Genomic DNA, 15,157 nt, shown 5'->3' on the forward strand with positions numbered 1-15,157 from the left:
CACTGGCAGTCTCAGCTCAGATTTCAGTAACAGCCATGTACTTGAGGAAAATTGTCTGGCTCTCTGTTCTTTTCATCACAGTGAGAAATGAAATGGTGAGAACCATGCCTGTTTAAAAGCCCTTAAGTGTCAATCAAAAATACACATTTTCAGGTGAAGTTAAGTTAAAGTCAAGCTTTCTCTGCAAAGGTGTTTTCCTACAACATATTCTTCTGCATTTTTTACCCTCTGTAGTTAAACTTAGTCCTTATTTAAGGACTAACCTAGGCAGAAGCTACATAAAAGAGTCAAGAGGGGTCCATTATCATTTGCTTAACCTTTTTCTGTAGACCTCTTCTGTGAGGCTGTTGGTTTTCTGTAAGCCCCACACAATGGTTTTAGGAGATCAGGGATGTTCACATTGCATTTTTTGCTCCCGACAGTAACAACTCCTGCTGTGGCTACAGCTGCACCATTTGATTTAGCAATTTCTGGCAACTTTGACAAGTTAAAGAGCCAGTGTGGCAAAGTGATTGCTGTGGGAGACAAGCATGATCCTTTCTTTCCCAGTGACTGCTTGGTATGGGAGCAACTAATGAACATTGCGCTGCTCTTCCTTTTGCCATTCATGTTTCAGCTCTGAGTATTTTTACTTTTGGGTAAAAAGAGAGTCTTCTAAACTCTTACTCTTCTTTTGTGTCACCCCACTCACCTATACCCCTCTGTGGCACCTCCATTCTCTACCAGCTGCTTAGGATCCCTTTGCTTCCCAGGCTGTTCAATCTGTCTCCAGCAACCACCTCCCTTGTGTGCATTAGCTGGAGCAAACAAAGAACATTTACTGCTCAACCCTAGTGATAGGAGTTAATAAACTGGGCTGTTACACATTTCATCTTCTCTATCTGCATACATTTTGGATGGAGGGCAAGCTTTATCAGATGTCTGTATGATGCCCAGCCCTGTGACAATGCTCTCTGAAGCCCCAAAATACTACTGCAATACAAATAGATTATTAATGTTGCTTTTATTGGTATCACAGGGAAATCCCTCCTTAAGTGTATAGAAGTGGTTACACATTTTCAAAATAAAGCATCCAGATTTATTCAGGACCATTTTGGATAAAAAATTGGAAAAATATGAGGCACTTACTACAATCTGTCTTAATGTGCTTTTTGTCTTAGTGTTATGGAAACAATTGAAATTCAGGTTGGGATTTTTTAGATACTTGTTTGTTTACTTTGATTCTGGTACAATTCCCTAAATGAACTTTCAGGTAAGCAATTCTTTTGTTAGCCATTTGTAGCAGTACTGGAGTAATACTGATTTTAATTGATTTTATGGAGGTCTGAGAGGCTGAATGTGTACCTTGCTTGTAAAGATGTGCATAATCTGCACGATTACTTGCTCACACAAGGAATATTTCCATGGATTCATCAGCCATTCATTTTAGAAAAATGTGAACTTTGTTATTACCTAGAGACTAGACAGGCACATATTTAAAGGGAAAAAAAGCTGACAATATAGAGTGACTGCCGTTAGATGCTCAATGGAGTATTTTTATATAGGAATGTAGGGTTGCAAAGAACCTCTTGGGTTGTTTTCAAGCAAGTCAAAGCCATAATCATATACAGTAGTTTCATGAATACAAGCCGCACGGATTATAAGCCGCACCCCCGGTGCCTCGACAATGTTGCTGTCTTTGTCAATAGATAAGCCGCACCCCGAATATTAGCCGCACTTTCGTTCGTCGCGAGAATCCGTGCGCAGCTTTCACAAATTGGCCAATTAGTAAGAGGATCGCGGCATAGCGGGCTTTACTGGCTCGGGGCGGGGCCAGGAAGGCTCGGCCCGCTCATGGTTGCCGACGGGGCCGGGTGGCCCAGCTCAGCGCCACGGCTCGGCGGGGCTGGCCGGGTGGTGCTGCCGCCGCCGCCGGGCTCGCTGGCACCCCTCTCCCGTCAGCACCGCCCCGCTGCCGCGTTCGCTCGCCCGGCTGGCAAGGCTGCCGCCGCCGGGCTCGCCGTCCGCCCCGCTGCCGCTTTCGCTCGCCCCGCGCCGCGCCTCGCGAGCGCCGCGCCCGCCCCGCGGCGCTTTCGCGGCTCGCGGCGGCGCTTTCGCGGCTCGCGGCTCGCGGCTCGCGGCGGCGCTCTCGCGGCTCGCGGCTCGCGGCTCGCGGCGGCGCTTTCGCGGCTCGCGGCTCGCGGCTCGCGGCTCGCGGCGGCGCTTTCGCGGCTCGCGGCTCGCGGCTCGCGGCTCGCGGCGGCGCTTTCGCGGCGAGCGGCGAGCGGCGGCGCTTTCGCGGCTCGCGGCGAGCGGCTCGCGGCGGCGCTTTCGCGGCTCGCGGCGGCGCGCTCGCGGCTCGCGGCGGCGCTTTCGCTCGCCGGGCGGCGCTTTCGCGAGCGCCGCTTTCGCTCGCGCCGCCGGCAGGGCTGCCGCCGCCGCCACCAGGCTCGCCGGCCGCCCCCTCCCGTCTGCACCGCCGCCGCGTTTCCTCGCCCTGGCCGGCACTGCAGGCCCCCGCACCGCCGGGCTCCCCCACGCTGCTGGCCCCGATTCTGCTGGGCTTCCCCCGCTGCCAGGCAGCCCCACCCGCCGGCCTTCCTGCTTCTGCCATGCTCCCCTGCACTGCTAGCCCCAGTTCTCCCGGGCTCCCCCGCCATGCTGGCTCAGGCTCTGCCGCCCGCCCCCGACACTGCTGGCCCCGCCTCTGCCAGGCTTTCCCACCTCTGCCGGGGCCGGCCGGGCTCCAGCTTGGCTTGGGGCTGCCGCGGGCTCTCACTTCCGTGTTGGCAGCTTTTAGAATTTTGTTAATAGATTAGCCGCCCCGGAATATTAGCCGCACTTCCGGGTTTCCACCAAAATTTTGGTCAAATTGGTGCGGCTTGTATTCGTGAAATTACTGTAATTCTTGATAAATAGACTGCTGAAATCAAAACAAGCTGTTCTTTTTGAGTTAAATAGTTAACTCAGGGTGCAGAATGGGACAGCTGTTGACTGGAGAAAATAGATTAGATTAGAAATAATGTTTGCATCCCAAGAGCTGTGCAGTACTGAAGTCTTTATTTTCCATGTATTTCAGAACAATTTAGGATTTAGCTACCTGCCAGAATGCTGACTGTAGTGCCTACTATGCTATGCAATTGCTAGTGTGGGAATGTGGGGAAGCAAAAGAGGCTGAAAAAGTGTCTTGTTTTTTTCCTAACAGGAAACAAACTGAAAAAAGAGTACCTCCTTTTCTCCTAACTAGACCAGTCAATAGAGGGTTTCCAGCTGTCTGCATCTTCTGTGCTCATATCAAACACCATGTCCCACTTAAATGTGCTCTATTGTATAAGTTAAGGAAGCTAGCAAAGGACTCTGGTCAGTGGTCAGATGTCATCATCCTTCACCCTTCAAGACACGCAAAAGTAATGAACTCTTTCAAAACCTGTAAAATATTTAATCTTGTGCTCCACTGTCCACAGAACATACATATTTTTGTTAGCTAGCTTTTTCCTTCTCTCACTTCTTCAATACTCATACCTTTTAATTTTTTTCTTTTATTCATAGTTCTTTAGTTTGTTTATTTTTCATTTCATTAAAGATGCAGCAGTCAAAGGGAATAGAAAGCAAGAGAGTATTAAAACAAGAGGTCAACATGAATGTAGCAAGTGCCTAGAAATAATATTTGGTGCAATCTGAAGAACAAGAAAGAAGATCTGATCTAGAGCTGTGTGACTAGGGTAAATACAAGAAGATATTCAACTGCCCTAGAGCTAGATATATAGGTTAAATATAGCAAATATATGCAATTCTGTTACCTTTCACACATGAACGAATCTTCTCCAGCTATGCTTAAACTGCTTTATACTTGTTCTTCATAAAATTCATCTGCACGAATGTTCTTAAAGTGACTTTGAAAGCTGTGTGTGTTGTTGTTCAGCAGAAAAGTACAGTTTAAATTCATTGGTGTGAGTGAACCTGTTCTGGAAGTGTGTCCTGGCATTCTGGGCACAGAAGCTGTCACAAGTTTCTCAGGCCTCTCCCACCTCATCTTCACGGTAAAGGCAGCAAGTGGCACATACAGTTTATTTGGAAGTATCTCACACTGGTGCAGAAAGAACATTTTAGGTAAGTCTCTTCACGATTCTTCTGACATGTACATCTTTGCATTGTGGAAGAGATAAAAGTAAGTGTTGGATTCTGTGTTTATTTATGCTGGTACATATTTGGGCCATATTTGGGCCAGCTCTGTTGTGATAAACTGCACAGAATCCTTCCATGCAGTTCTGAAAGAAATTGCAAAGACATCTAAACACACAGAGCCATTTTGATTTTTTGTAGTCAGCATAGGATGAAGAATAAGAAGGTAGTGGAGTGGGACCCCCACTATGGTCTGGGATCTGTGCATTCCTGCTGTGGGGCAGCTCTGATACAAACCTCACCTTATACCTGTTCCTCTGGCTGAAGCTGTATCCCTCTGCAAGTGGAGCATTTCAAAAAGCACTCAAACTGCCAGGCGCTGGAGGTGGTATTTAGTGAGATGAGGAAGATGTCAGGTACACCAACACTGCAAATGGAGCAGGTGAACAAGGTAGGGGAAAACACCACCCCTAGTCCCCAGGCAGGCCAGTGTGACTGTACCTGCTGGCCCTCTGTCTTTTGTCATACAAGTGCTTTGCATCTTCATGCTGTTGTGGTATCATTTTTGAACGAATTTCTTTAAAGAAGGAAACCTTTAGGGTAGCAGGAGAGGTGGGCAGAGGGAGCAGCGAGCGCTTTACTGGCTGTGAGCTGTTTAAAAGGTCAGTGGCTCCTGTCGCTGTGGTGGCTGGTTGCTAAGCTGCCGTGGATTTTTGTGCTCCTTTTCCTGGCAGAAAGGACCTTGTGATGAGGTGCAAGGTTATGGCAGTGCCTTTTTAGTAACCTCACCCACTCCTTTCTGCTTGCTGAGTGACTGAGTAAGGGAGATGCTCTCAGGAGTACTTGTTTCCTTTCTAGGTTTCTCCAAAACAGCTGCTGAAGTAACTACTAGGTTATTTATCCTGTCAAATTAAACCTAATGTTTTAACTTGAGGGAACAGAGTCACTACTTGGTGAGCTGCCAGGGCACATGGAGTAACTAAAACTTTCTAAGAGATCAGCAGAATTTGTACCATCTTTACCCCACTTGCATCTTCTTTGAAGTCACAGCAAAGCACATTAACTTGGGTGAAAATTAGCTAGCAATGTATAGAACAGTTTTGTGGGAGTATATTTTAACTCTGCTTTCCTTTAGCTGTCTCAAGCAGCAGAAACTTTGATGTACATCTGAGAAATGTTATAATATCAGCTAATGCTGCCAGGTCTTACAGTGGAGCAAATCTGCAAAAAGAGTCTTATCCTATGCCATAAAGGTTGAGAAAAAGATGCAACATGAAGCAAACTGCCATTTGGGAAGGGGGAGGACATGACTGCTCAGATAAAATGCACTTTCTTGCTGTTTGACTTCATTTGCAGAGTCCTCAATCTGTACTATCCACCTTAATTAGAAATAATTAGAAAACAGCATTGGGGTGTAAGCAAATGAAGTTTCCTAAGCTCCGAATGAAATTGTCAGTTGACATAATAGGAACTTATAGGTATATGCAGCAACAAGAAAGATAATTATTTAGCTTGCCTATTAGTTCAGTGGCTGTGCACAGCACTCCTTGAAGCAAATGGGGAGTCAAAGAGATGAGGTTTGCACTAATCTGCTACAGGGAGGCTGGGTGGCCTTTTCCTGTTGGCCAGGCATTTTTTATAATAAGTTTTTTTTCAGTTGCTTGAAACCTCATTAAATGTTTGCTAGCAGGGTTCTGGGAAAATAACAGCAAGTAACCATGTAACTAAATAGCTAATCTATGTTTACTTAGCCTGATATGTCATCAAATTCTTCCCAAGTACGTTAATGTACAGCTAAAAATGCCAACTAGGGTCTCAACCCTGATCTGAAACTTGCCTGGGGAGTTGGGCCAGAGATCTAGGCTGAGGCCATGCCACCCAGCTACTACTCTTTGTGCATTAAAATTAGTTAGGGCTCTGTATGTGGAGATTATTGACTCCTCTGAATTTTTTTGTGTGTATTTCTGCTTATTGAAGGGTTACTGTTATCCATTCTGGCATTCCTGGAAGTTCCCCCTCTACCCTAAATAATCAGAACTTAGAAAATAAAACCCAAATTAAAAAAACCCCTTCATTCCTGTAGAAGGGGCAATGAAAGATACTGCTCAGACCCAAAATTAGAAGCCAAGACTCTCCTTGCCAAGACTCTGCAGAAGTGTTGCAGTGGCACGTCTCAAAGCTGAGGATCCCTCTGTGATGGATCATGTGTTTGTGCAAACTCCGCCTAACTATATTACTTGTGATTGACAGGAAACTCTTGAGCTAAATAACTTGAACTTTATGAGTGCCCTGTTAATTCATGGATTCTTATGGGCTATTCAGTCATCCAGACATTTGAACATAACTTATTGAACTTGCAATAATGCAATAAATCTACCCTGAGGCCCTAAGTGTTAGATGCAAAATGTGGTGGCCACATGGTACAAAGCACTGGTACTGGTTCTGCTTGTTCAAGTGAATTTGGCAGGATAATTTGATGGTAGAGGGTTTTTTTTTTTGTGGCTAGATTACACGTAGACCCCCAAAAAAGTGTTGAATTTTGTTTTCCATCTAAGTAGTCTGGGATGTAGTGGTGGTTTGGTGGTTTAAATCAAATTGTACTGCTTGATGATCTGGTCATTCACTGATCCAACATGAAGAATCATGTAAATGCTGCCTTAGCCATCAGTAACTTGTTGATCCAATGTTTGCACATATTTCACATTGCAGTTGTTGCCTGAAACTATACTTTTATTGAAGCTACAATTGACCTTATCAGTTGAAAATCAAGACCCAATCATTAGTTCACATCCACTTACTCAAAATGTAACATAAACCCTGCAAAACTGTTGCCTGGATGGAATCTACACATGAGAAGCATGGTCAGGTCACAAATTAGCAGCATGTGCTGGAAGACAAATACACAAAGTGTGCACCAAGTGATGAGCCCATGGGTGTGTCTTGTATGTCATGTGCCTGGTATCCTCTAACTTTTGACTGCAGGCATTTCCAGCCTTGCTCAGATTTTGTGAATAATGCCATACTTGCCTAAAAACATGCCTTCTTGTTTTACTACGCTAGCCAATCTGTTGTCTCTTTTTCCCTCATTTTGTTTGTGTTTGTGTCAGAAGTTTGAGTATAGGGGAGAGGCTTGTGAAGAGACCAGTGATGTCCTGCTGGTCATGTGGGCACCTGCAGAAGCTTCTCAGAGAGCTCTGTCAGCTGCACAGGCAGTATTAAAAAGTTGTGTCAGAAGAGGCAAACTGTCCTGGTCTCCTTTCTGGAACTTTCACTGATTTTTTAATGTATGTACATTCTAGTAATGGAATTGCCTTGAAGATGAGGTTTGAAACCATAAACTCTTTTGGTTTTAATTCATTTTGTGAGATTTTCTAACCAGCTGTAGGAATGAATTGGCAAAGGCTACATCCAGCTGGGACCCTTTAAACTCATCTCTATCCATGAGATACCAGGTTATTTGCTTGTTTTTTTGCTCCAGTAGCCCTGGCCATGAATTTGTGTTTGATCTTTGTGAGCAACTGTGGTCATTGATAGGTAATCCAAACTGTAGCCATCTCATGTGTCCCATCTGAGATGTGGCCTGTTCTTCATAAAAAGAGGGAATGGTTTCCTTAACCAGGCAGAGCAGAGTGCTATGTGTCCCTCCAAAGAGCCACAGAAGTGAGAAATTTTTACAATACCTGAACTCTCTTCTAGTTCATTAGCGTGGGTTATATTGCAATAGTACTTTCTGGTGCAGTGAAAACCACTATTGTTCTAGACTCCATAAAAACACAGAGAATAACCTTGCAAAGGCCTTATAATACAATTTAATATATGATGAAACAGATGTTTGTGACAATGGACGAGAAGATAATAAAACAGCATTAGTATTGTTCTAATGCTTATAGTGGGAATTTCTTTGGACTCGAATTATTAGAAATATTTTTACAAATATTTAATTATAAATAAATATTAGCAAAGTCTATTACACAAAGAGAGAAAATAGGACAGTAGTTTTTATTTCCAAATATGATACAATAGTTTTGGCCTAAAGTAAAGTGTGTGATACACACTGATTAGTGCAGAAGGAAAAATACATGGTACTTGAGGAATACAAGGAAAGACCTGGGACAAATATTTAATGTTTGCTAGTTTAGCTTGTGTAATTGCATGTCAGTATAATATAATTTTGGCACCTTTTGTGGATATTTTTATTCACTGATATTTTTAAATGATATTGTTTCAAACATGGCCAGTATCAGTCACTGTTCCAGAATGTTGACAAGCACACGTTTTGTTGCAAGGTTATGAATGGTGTTCAATTCCTGTGGTAGTTGAGATGCCTCATATGAAAGCACAGCTGCTTTTGTACTTTGGCTCTGCTGTATGTGTAGGAAGCTTCTAGCAGCTTCTCACAGAAGACACCCCTGTAGGCCTCCCATTACCAAAAACCAGGCCATGCAAACCCAATACAGCCCTATCTTTGAAAGCTGCACCAGGGATTTTGCCAGGGGTTTTGTGTTTCCAACATTTATGGAGTTAGCACATAGGGCTTGATCATACCTTATATGATCAGCTGCAATTCTTTGGCTTTGAAAGCCAATCTTATAGATTAGGATTTCATTTCTTACCCCTTTTGAGTCAGAACACCACCAAAGATTTTGTTTTCAAAAAAAATCTGTTGATCCTCTTGTACAGTGTTGTTACAGGATATTTTTTACAGCCTAGTAGGAATTCAACTAAGCTTTCAACATGTTGTGTTTTCTGTTTGTCATACCTGTTTTCTCCAATTTTGCTCATCTTTGAGTTTGGCAGTGTGTATGTATACATTTTCTTAAAATAATTCTGGTTTTGGTTTTGAGCTGCAACTCTGGATATCTCAAGGAGGTCACTGATGAACATTCTCAAAGGTTCAGATGTGGTGATGTTTAGGCTGGTTCTAGAGCGTCTTGTTTTGGGTCAGGGAGCTCTGGGCTTTGCTTTGCAGAGTCAAGCCTTGAGCATCACCTGTCTGAGCAGCTTTAAGCACCAAGGATGCACCCTGTTAGCCATGTAGCTGCTTTCTTGAATTGCCATTTTAAGTGGCTCTGTAGCCCTCTGACCTGCCCTAACAGGGAAGCCTGTGGTTCTTGCCAGTGGGAATCTTGCACATTAGCATCTGTTGTAGCTAGCTAATATAGAGGTTATTTGAATTTTCTTCTCAAGCAAAACTGAAAGACATCCCAGATATTCTGCTTATGTCTTATAAATCTTTGGTCCATGCAGAGGCTAAGGGCTTGCTGGTGATGGCAGAAACATGGACTGAAATCCAGCGCTCACAGTCAGCACTGCATGTTCCTGCACTGAGAAAATTGGGGCACTTCAGGTCCCTTGATTGAGCCCTGCCATTCCATCACTGATGAAGAAAGGACTAAGGGCTGTTGGTCTCATCAGCAAAACACATTACTCAGTTACAGTAATTTCACACCATAAGGCACACCGGACTATAAGGCGCACCCCCTGGGAGTCGGCAAAATTCGCAACTTTGTAGATCAGATAAGGCGCACCGGACTATAGGGCGCACTTTTTTTTTGCAGCGAGGCTCCGCCCCCAGCTCCCCCCATGCGCTTGCTGGCCGAGGCCCCGCCCCAACCGGGCAACCATGGGCTCCCGGGACTGCCTGGACCCGGGGTGGGGGGTGCCGCCGGCCCCTGGGCCCACCTCCACCCAGCTGCCGTGGCACTACCGGCTCCTCCCACGGCTCACAGCTCACTCACACTTCCGGTTTGGCAAATTTCACAACTTTGTACAACAGATAAGGCACACTGGACTATAAGGCGCACTTCCGGGTTCGAGGGAAAATTTTAGTCAAAAGGGTGCGCCTTATAGTCGTGAAATTACTGTACTCGCCTAGGGTCCAGTGAGTGTCATTTGGTCTCCTGCAGTGTCCTGCAGCACGCAGTGTGTATTTAGAGACCATTTTATGGTCTGGATGCAGACACAGTTTTGATTTAAGTGGTTAGGAGAGGGGGACAGGCTAGCTCTAACCTTTTGTGAACTGTCCATGCTCACAAAATTAAGTTGCTGTGTCCTGCTGAACATAGCTTTCATCTGGGGTTTAGCTTGTGATAATAAGGGGGTCATTTTATCATCAGATCTGCTCTGATTGTGGTGTAAATATTCCCTTCTTGTACAAAGGTGAAAACTGTATTCTCTCAAACAAAACTTTTGCACTAAATTGTGTACAAGAAAGAATAACTAGTTTGAGCAGAGATTGCAATTGAAAGTACAGTTCAGGCCAGGGACTGGCATGAGTGGGGGAGCCTGCTGGAGTGACAGTGACTGGCATCAGTAAAGTGACTTGAACATGTATGCAAGTGCTGGGCAAGTCACCCAAACTATCATGAAAAGCATGATACCAGACACTGGCTCATACTCTGATGGCCCTCTTAGTTCCAGCAAGTATTCATAAACTGCACGTGGAAGAGAACGCTCCCTTCTCTGCAGCGGGTAGAGCTGTGGCCGGATGCCATGCCAGCTGTTCAGGTTCCAGGCCATGCAGTGTGTCCTGACTCCGCTGTGCCTGTTTCTCTCCCCAGATGGCTGCAGACCCGTGTGCTGAGCAGGCCCGGCCTGCGGTGGCCATGAGAGCCGGAGCCAGGCGCCGCCGCTGAGGCGAGGAGCGGGAGCGACCGCCATGGCCTCGTCCCGCGGGGCCCGGCGCGCCGGCCCTCCCGACGGCGGCTGGGGATGGATGATCGTCGCTGGCTGCTTCCTTGTCACTATCTGCACCAGGGCCGTGACAAGGTAAAGGCACTGCTGCTTGTCTTGACAGCTTCTTTGTGGCTCTAGCTTGTTTTTGGTTTTTCTCCACCTTAGGAAGAGGGTTTGGGATCTCCCCTGATGTCGTGCAGCTGACAGGGTTATTCTGGTTAGGTACAAACTCTCTCCTGCTATATTTTCCAAGGGTTCCTGAAACCCCTAAGCCTGTGGGACAACCAAGGGATTATGAGTCCTCTGGCTTCAGTCTCGCCTCCTCTGACAGCTGCTCTAGCTTTCAGCACCCACTCCTTGATTCCTTACAGAGCCAAGGTCTGGAGCAGGTAGCGCTATTTCAGGCTCTGGTGGTACGGCTGGGGAGGGAGGAATTGTGTTAGGGTCTCTTTGGGGTCACTGCGTCCCTCTGACCCCAAAACCATGCTCATTTTTGCCAGTCCCAGCAAATTTGTGTGACTCCAGAGTCAATGTGAAAAGCATGTAAATACCCCCTTCTCCTAGAGCGAGCATTTCAGGTAATGTCCTGCCTAAAAGGGTCCAGGCTCTAGAGAAGAGACCCCTCTCTACACCCTTCTGGTATCTAAAATATGCAGAAAATATTTTCTCAAAAATAGAACAGGACTAGACTGCTACCTTGCATAAACATAATGCAATCTGGGATGAGATTGCATTCACAGTGACTTTGATGTCAACTGGAGATAGAAGAGCCTGGAGTGTGTGAACATGGACAATTTAGCTATATTAAGCAGAGAGATAAACACCCTGGTAAGTGAGGAAAACCGAAAGAAAGTCTTGTTGGACAGTCAGTGTAATGTAAATACAATGTTTCCTACATAAAGTTCTTATTTCTTTTAAAATAAAGCTCCCAGGTTTACGGTCACAGGTCTTTAGGGATCTAGGGTCTTGGAGTCAACAGCACAGAAGGGGATAGAAACACTTATACAGTGTCAGTTAATGCTTACAAATGTACCAATTCCATAATAACAGCAGAGAATTCCTAGTGGATTTAATTCCTTGTTCGTGTGTGCATTGTGTTACACCCAGGAAATCATCTAATGGCTGGCAAGCATTAGACTACATAGAAGAGTGAAGTATGTGCAAGAAAAATAGCTGAAGAAAGTGGTCATTCACTGATTCGGGAAAAAGAAAGGGGGGAAAAGCATCTCTTGTTGATCCAGAAACGAGAATGAAATTATGCAGCCTTTTAATCTGTTCCACTGCAGGGACATGTTGAACAGTAATACTTGTTAAGTTGAGCAAAGTAACCTACCCTGGAAACATTTTGTTAAACTGCTGGAAGTTCCACAGGCTCCTGCTGCGTTTTGATTCTCTGTTTGATAGGAGTTATTTTGCACTTGACCATCCATGAACACACAGCTGCAGGTGGTGTTTGCTCTGTAGGTATTATATTGACCCTACCCTCACAGTTTGTGTGGGTGTGGAATAGTAAGCAACAAGGTCAGTGAAGAGCTGTGAAGCCAGGGCTTTGTGTGCCAGGGAAGCAACATTGTCATATTGGGCTATAAGCTGCTGTGAGAAGTAGCATTTCAATTTCCTTTTAGTTAAAATTATTATGAGTTAAAAATCTCTAGCTGCAGGTACCCCAGAAATAAACACATGATGTTATAATGTTCATGGCCACAATTTTGATTTTCCTGGAAGTGGGAGAGGGCCTTCAAGTGAGTACAGTAATTTCACAACTATAATGTGCACCCTTTTGACTAAAATTTTGACCTGAACCCGGAAGTGCGCCTTATAGTCCGGTGCACCTTATATATGGACAAAGTTCGGAAATTTGCCAACCCAGAAGTGTGAACCATGAGCGGTGGGGGGAGAGCTGTGAGGGCTGCGGCAACCGGGTGGAGGCGAGCCTGCGGGCCCGCAGTGCCACAGCAGCGGGGTGGAGGCAGGGCCGCAGCCAGCAACTGCACGGGGGGAGCCGGCGGTGGATCCTCACTGCAAAAAAAAAAGTGCGCCTTATAGTTCGGTGCGCCTTATATATGGGCAAAAGTTCGGAAATTTGCCGACACCTGGAAATGCACATTATAATCTGGTGCACCTTATAGTCGTGAAATTACTGTAATTTTTATATCTGAAGAGGGAGACCAGCATTTTCTATGAGGCAAATATTCCATGTTTAACAGATTGGTGTTCATGTTTTCTGTCGTAGGTGCATCTCCATTTTTTTTGTGGAGTTCCAGGCATACTTTGGGCAGGATTATGCCAGAACTGCTTGGATCCACTCCATTGTTGACTGTGCTACGATGCTTTGTGGTGTGTATTACCCTTTTAAGAGCAGTGGCTGCTTTTGCATCAGCTCCATCTGGCTTTAGCATGCTCACAAGGTGGTGGAGTCAGATGGGAAAGGGTGATACTGTGGGATCTCTGGGGTATGGTATATCCAAGCTGTTTCTCCCACCACAGTTGTACAAGGGAGTGTCTTCATACTAAAGAAAAGAAACAAAACTTTGTTTTGTGAAATGATCTAATTTTTCAGAAATGTACTTTTGTTGAGGTCTGTTGGGACACTTCATGTTTGAGAGCTATTAACTGAGTAATTGTTTCTTTTGCCTTTTGATCGGAGTCATATATGAGATGTAGCACAGGATGTACATCTTGCCTTCAGATCGAGTCACAACCATCCTCCTTTTATCAAAAGTGTATACTTACAAGTAGTCTTCTCTCTTAAAAGAAAATTTGATATTATTGAAAATCATGTGCCTCAACACAGCAGTTGTACTGAATTTCTAATGGGTTTGCTTTAAAGCTATACAGCTTGGTGAAAATCCATGCTGTAGTCCTGTAGAAGAGGTTAATCCATAAGAGTGCTAGAAAGGCAGAGAGACACAGCTAGAATGAGATGCAACAACTCACCTGTGACAGCCAGGTTATATCTTGGGGAAAAGAGAGAAGTAAGGGTAACTTGCCCTGGCATTATAGGTAGTAGAGCAGGAGAGGTCTGGTGATGATATCCCCTGGTAGAAGCAGGGTGATCTGGGAGACATCAGTGTTGGAGAAGTTCAGGAGAAGGGTAGCAACCCTGGACATTGTCCAAAAGGTGTGAGACCTCTTCTGTTTGGGTCTAACCCAGAGCCCACAAAGCCAGGGAGTTGTGAGGAAGTTACAACTAAAGTTACTGAGGGTTGATTTGCAAATTCTAGGTGGGGAAAAGTCTGTATGTTGTTAGTATGGAGTTGTGTGCAGTGTGGGCTGTTGCTGTGGCCTGTTTAGACCCCTTGACATTGCAGATTAGCTGTGTTCCATAATGACTTTGATCAACAGAAATGACTGCTGAGGAAACTACTGTAAGTTCCAGGTTTATCCTGACTTTCAGGAAAATTGTTTTTAGAAGTTTTTTTCTTTTTATTTGTGCTCATGCCATTGCGACAGGGCTACATTGGAAGACTACTCCGTAGCTGCAATTACCGTTTTCTCCCCTTCCTCCTGCTTCCTTTTACTTTATAAGTGTTGCAGTGACCTGTCATTAACTACCAGCTTTATTTGTTTCTTTGAAGCCCCCCTTGGGAGTTTAATCAGTAATCATGTATCCTGCCAAGTTGGTATCATGCTAGGAGGGCTGCTTGCGTCTACTGGACTAATTCTGAGCTCATTCGCCGCCAGTCTGGAGCATCTCTACTTATCGTTAGGAGTCCTCACAGGTAGGATGCACTCAGCCCTTTTGTTGCTGCCAGAACACAAGACAGGAATGCTAAAAATGATGGGTGATCTCTTTTTCACTGCACTGGTCAAATAGAGATACTCAGACCTGCTCCCATCATTGTGAAAGAGAGGCTGCCTCAGAGAGAGCTTCAGCACTGATCTCATATCACACAAATGCAGCACCCTGCAAAAGCAGCTCTTACCTTCTATTAGAAAGAGGACTGTCAATAAAGTTCTGAAATTATGGAAGGTCAGGAAGGACTCTGTTGCAGTTGATACACATGAAAAGATTTCCCTGTTTTTTCTGGGATTTGGGATGAGTTTGTTATAGCAGAAATTCTAGATTGCCCTGATATATTTGCATATTTGAAAGAAAGTTTAAATCAAAACATAAATGTAAGAGGTAGAGGAGCTCTTGGTGAATACCAGGCACACCAGCTTGTATGCCTTACTTACCTGAAAAGCAAAAAAAAAAAATTGAAAAAATTTTGAAAAACAAAAAAATTACTGGCTGGTAGTCTTGCTGTAGCAGCTCCTCCATTTGTGCTCAGGTATGGTGAAAACAAATCTTTGCTCTGTCCTATCTGCCTGTGTTTGTTGTGCACAGAGAAACTTGAGAGGGGCCCGTGGTCACACTGACATTCCTGCCTCATTAATA

At 44.9% G+C, this 15,157-nt stretch overlaps 1 protein-coding gene across 3 annotated transcripts in view; it reads left to right on the plus strand.

Annotated features, from left to right (window-relative positions):
* Positions 1 to 15,157, plus strand: part of SLC16A12 (solute carrier family 16 member 12) — a 37,159-nt gene that overhangs the window by 13,541 nt on the left and 8,461 nt on the right. For 2 of the 3 annotated variants that reach the window (XM_033066721.1, XM_033066722.1), the window contains 3 exons: positions 10,662 to 10,869; positions 13,010 to 13,113; positions 14,355 to 14,498. In XM_033066721.1, coding sequence (XP_032922612.1) covers positions 10,760 to 10,869; positions 13,010 to 13,113; positions 14,355 to 14,498 — 358 coding nt within the window. In that variant the 5' untranslated portion in view covers positions 10,662 to 10,759. The remainder of the gene's footprint in view (positions 1 to 10,661; positions 10,870 to 13,009; positions 13,114 to 14,354; positions 14,499 to 15,157) is intronic. The other variant, XM_033066723.1, reaches the window with a different exon arrangement.

The sequence above is a fragment of the Catharus ustulatus genome, chromosome 8 (genome assembly GCF_009819885.2).
Source record: "Catharus ustulatus isolate bCatUst1 chromosome 8, bCatUst1.pri.v2, whole genome shotgun sequence".
In the NCBI taxonomy this organism is placed as follows: Eukaryota; Metazoa; Chordata; class Aves; order Passeriformes; family Turdidae; genus Catharus; species Catharus ustulatus.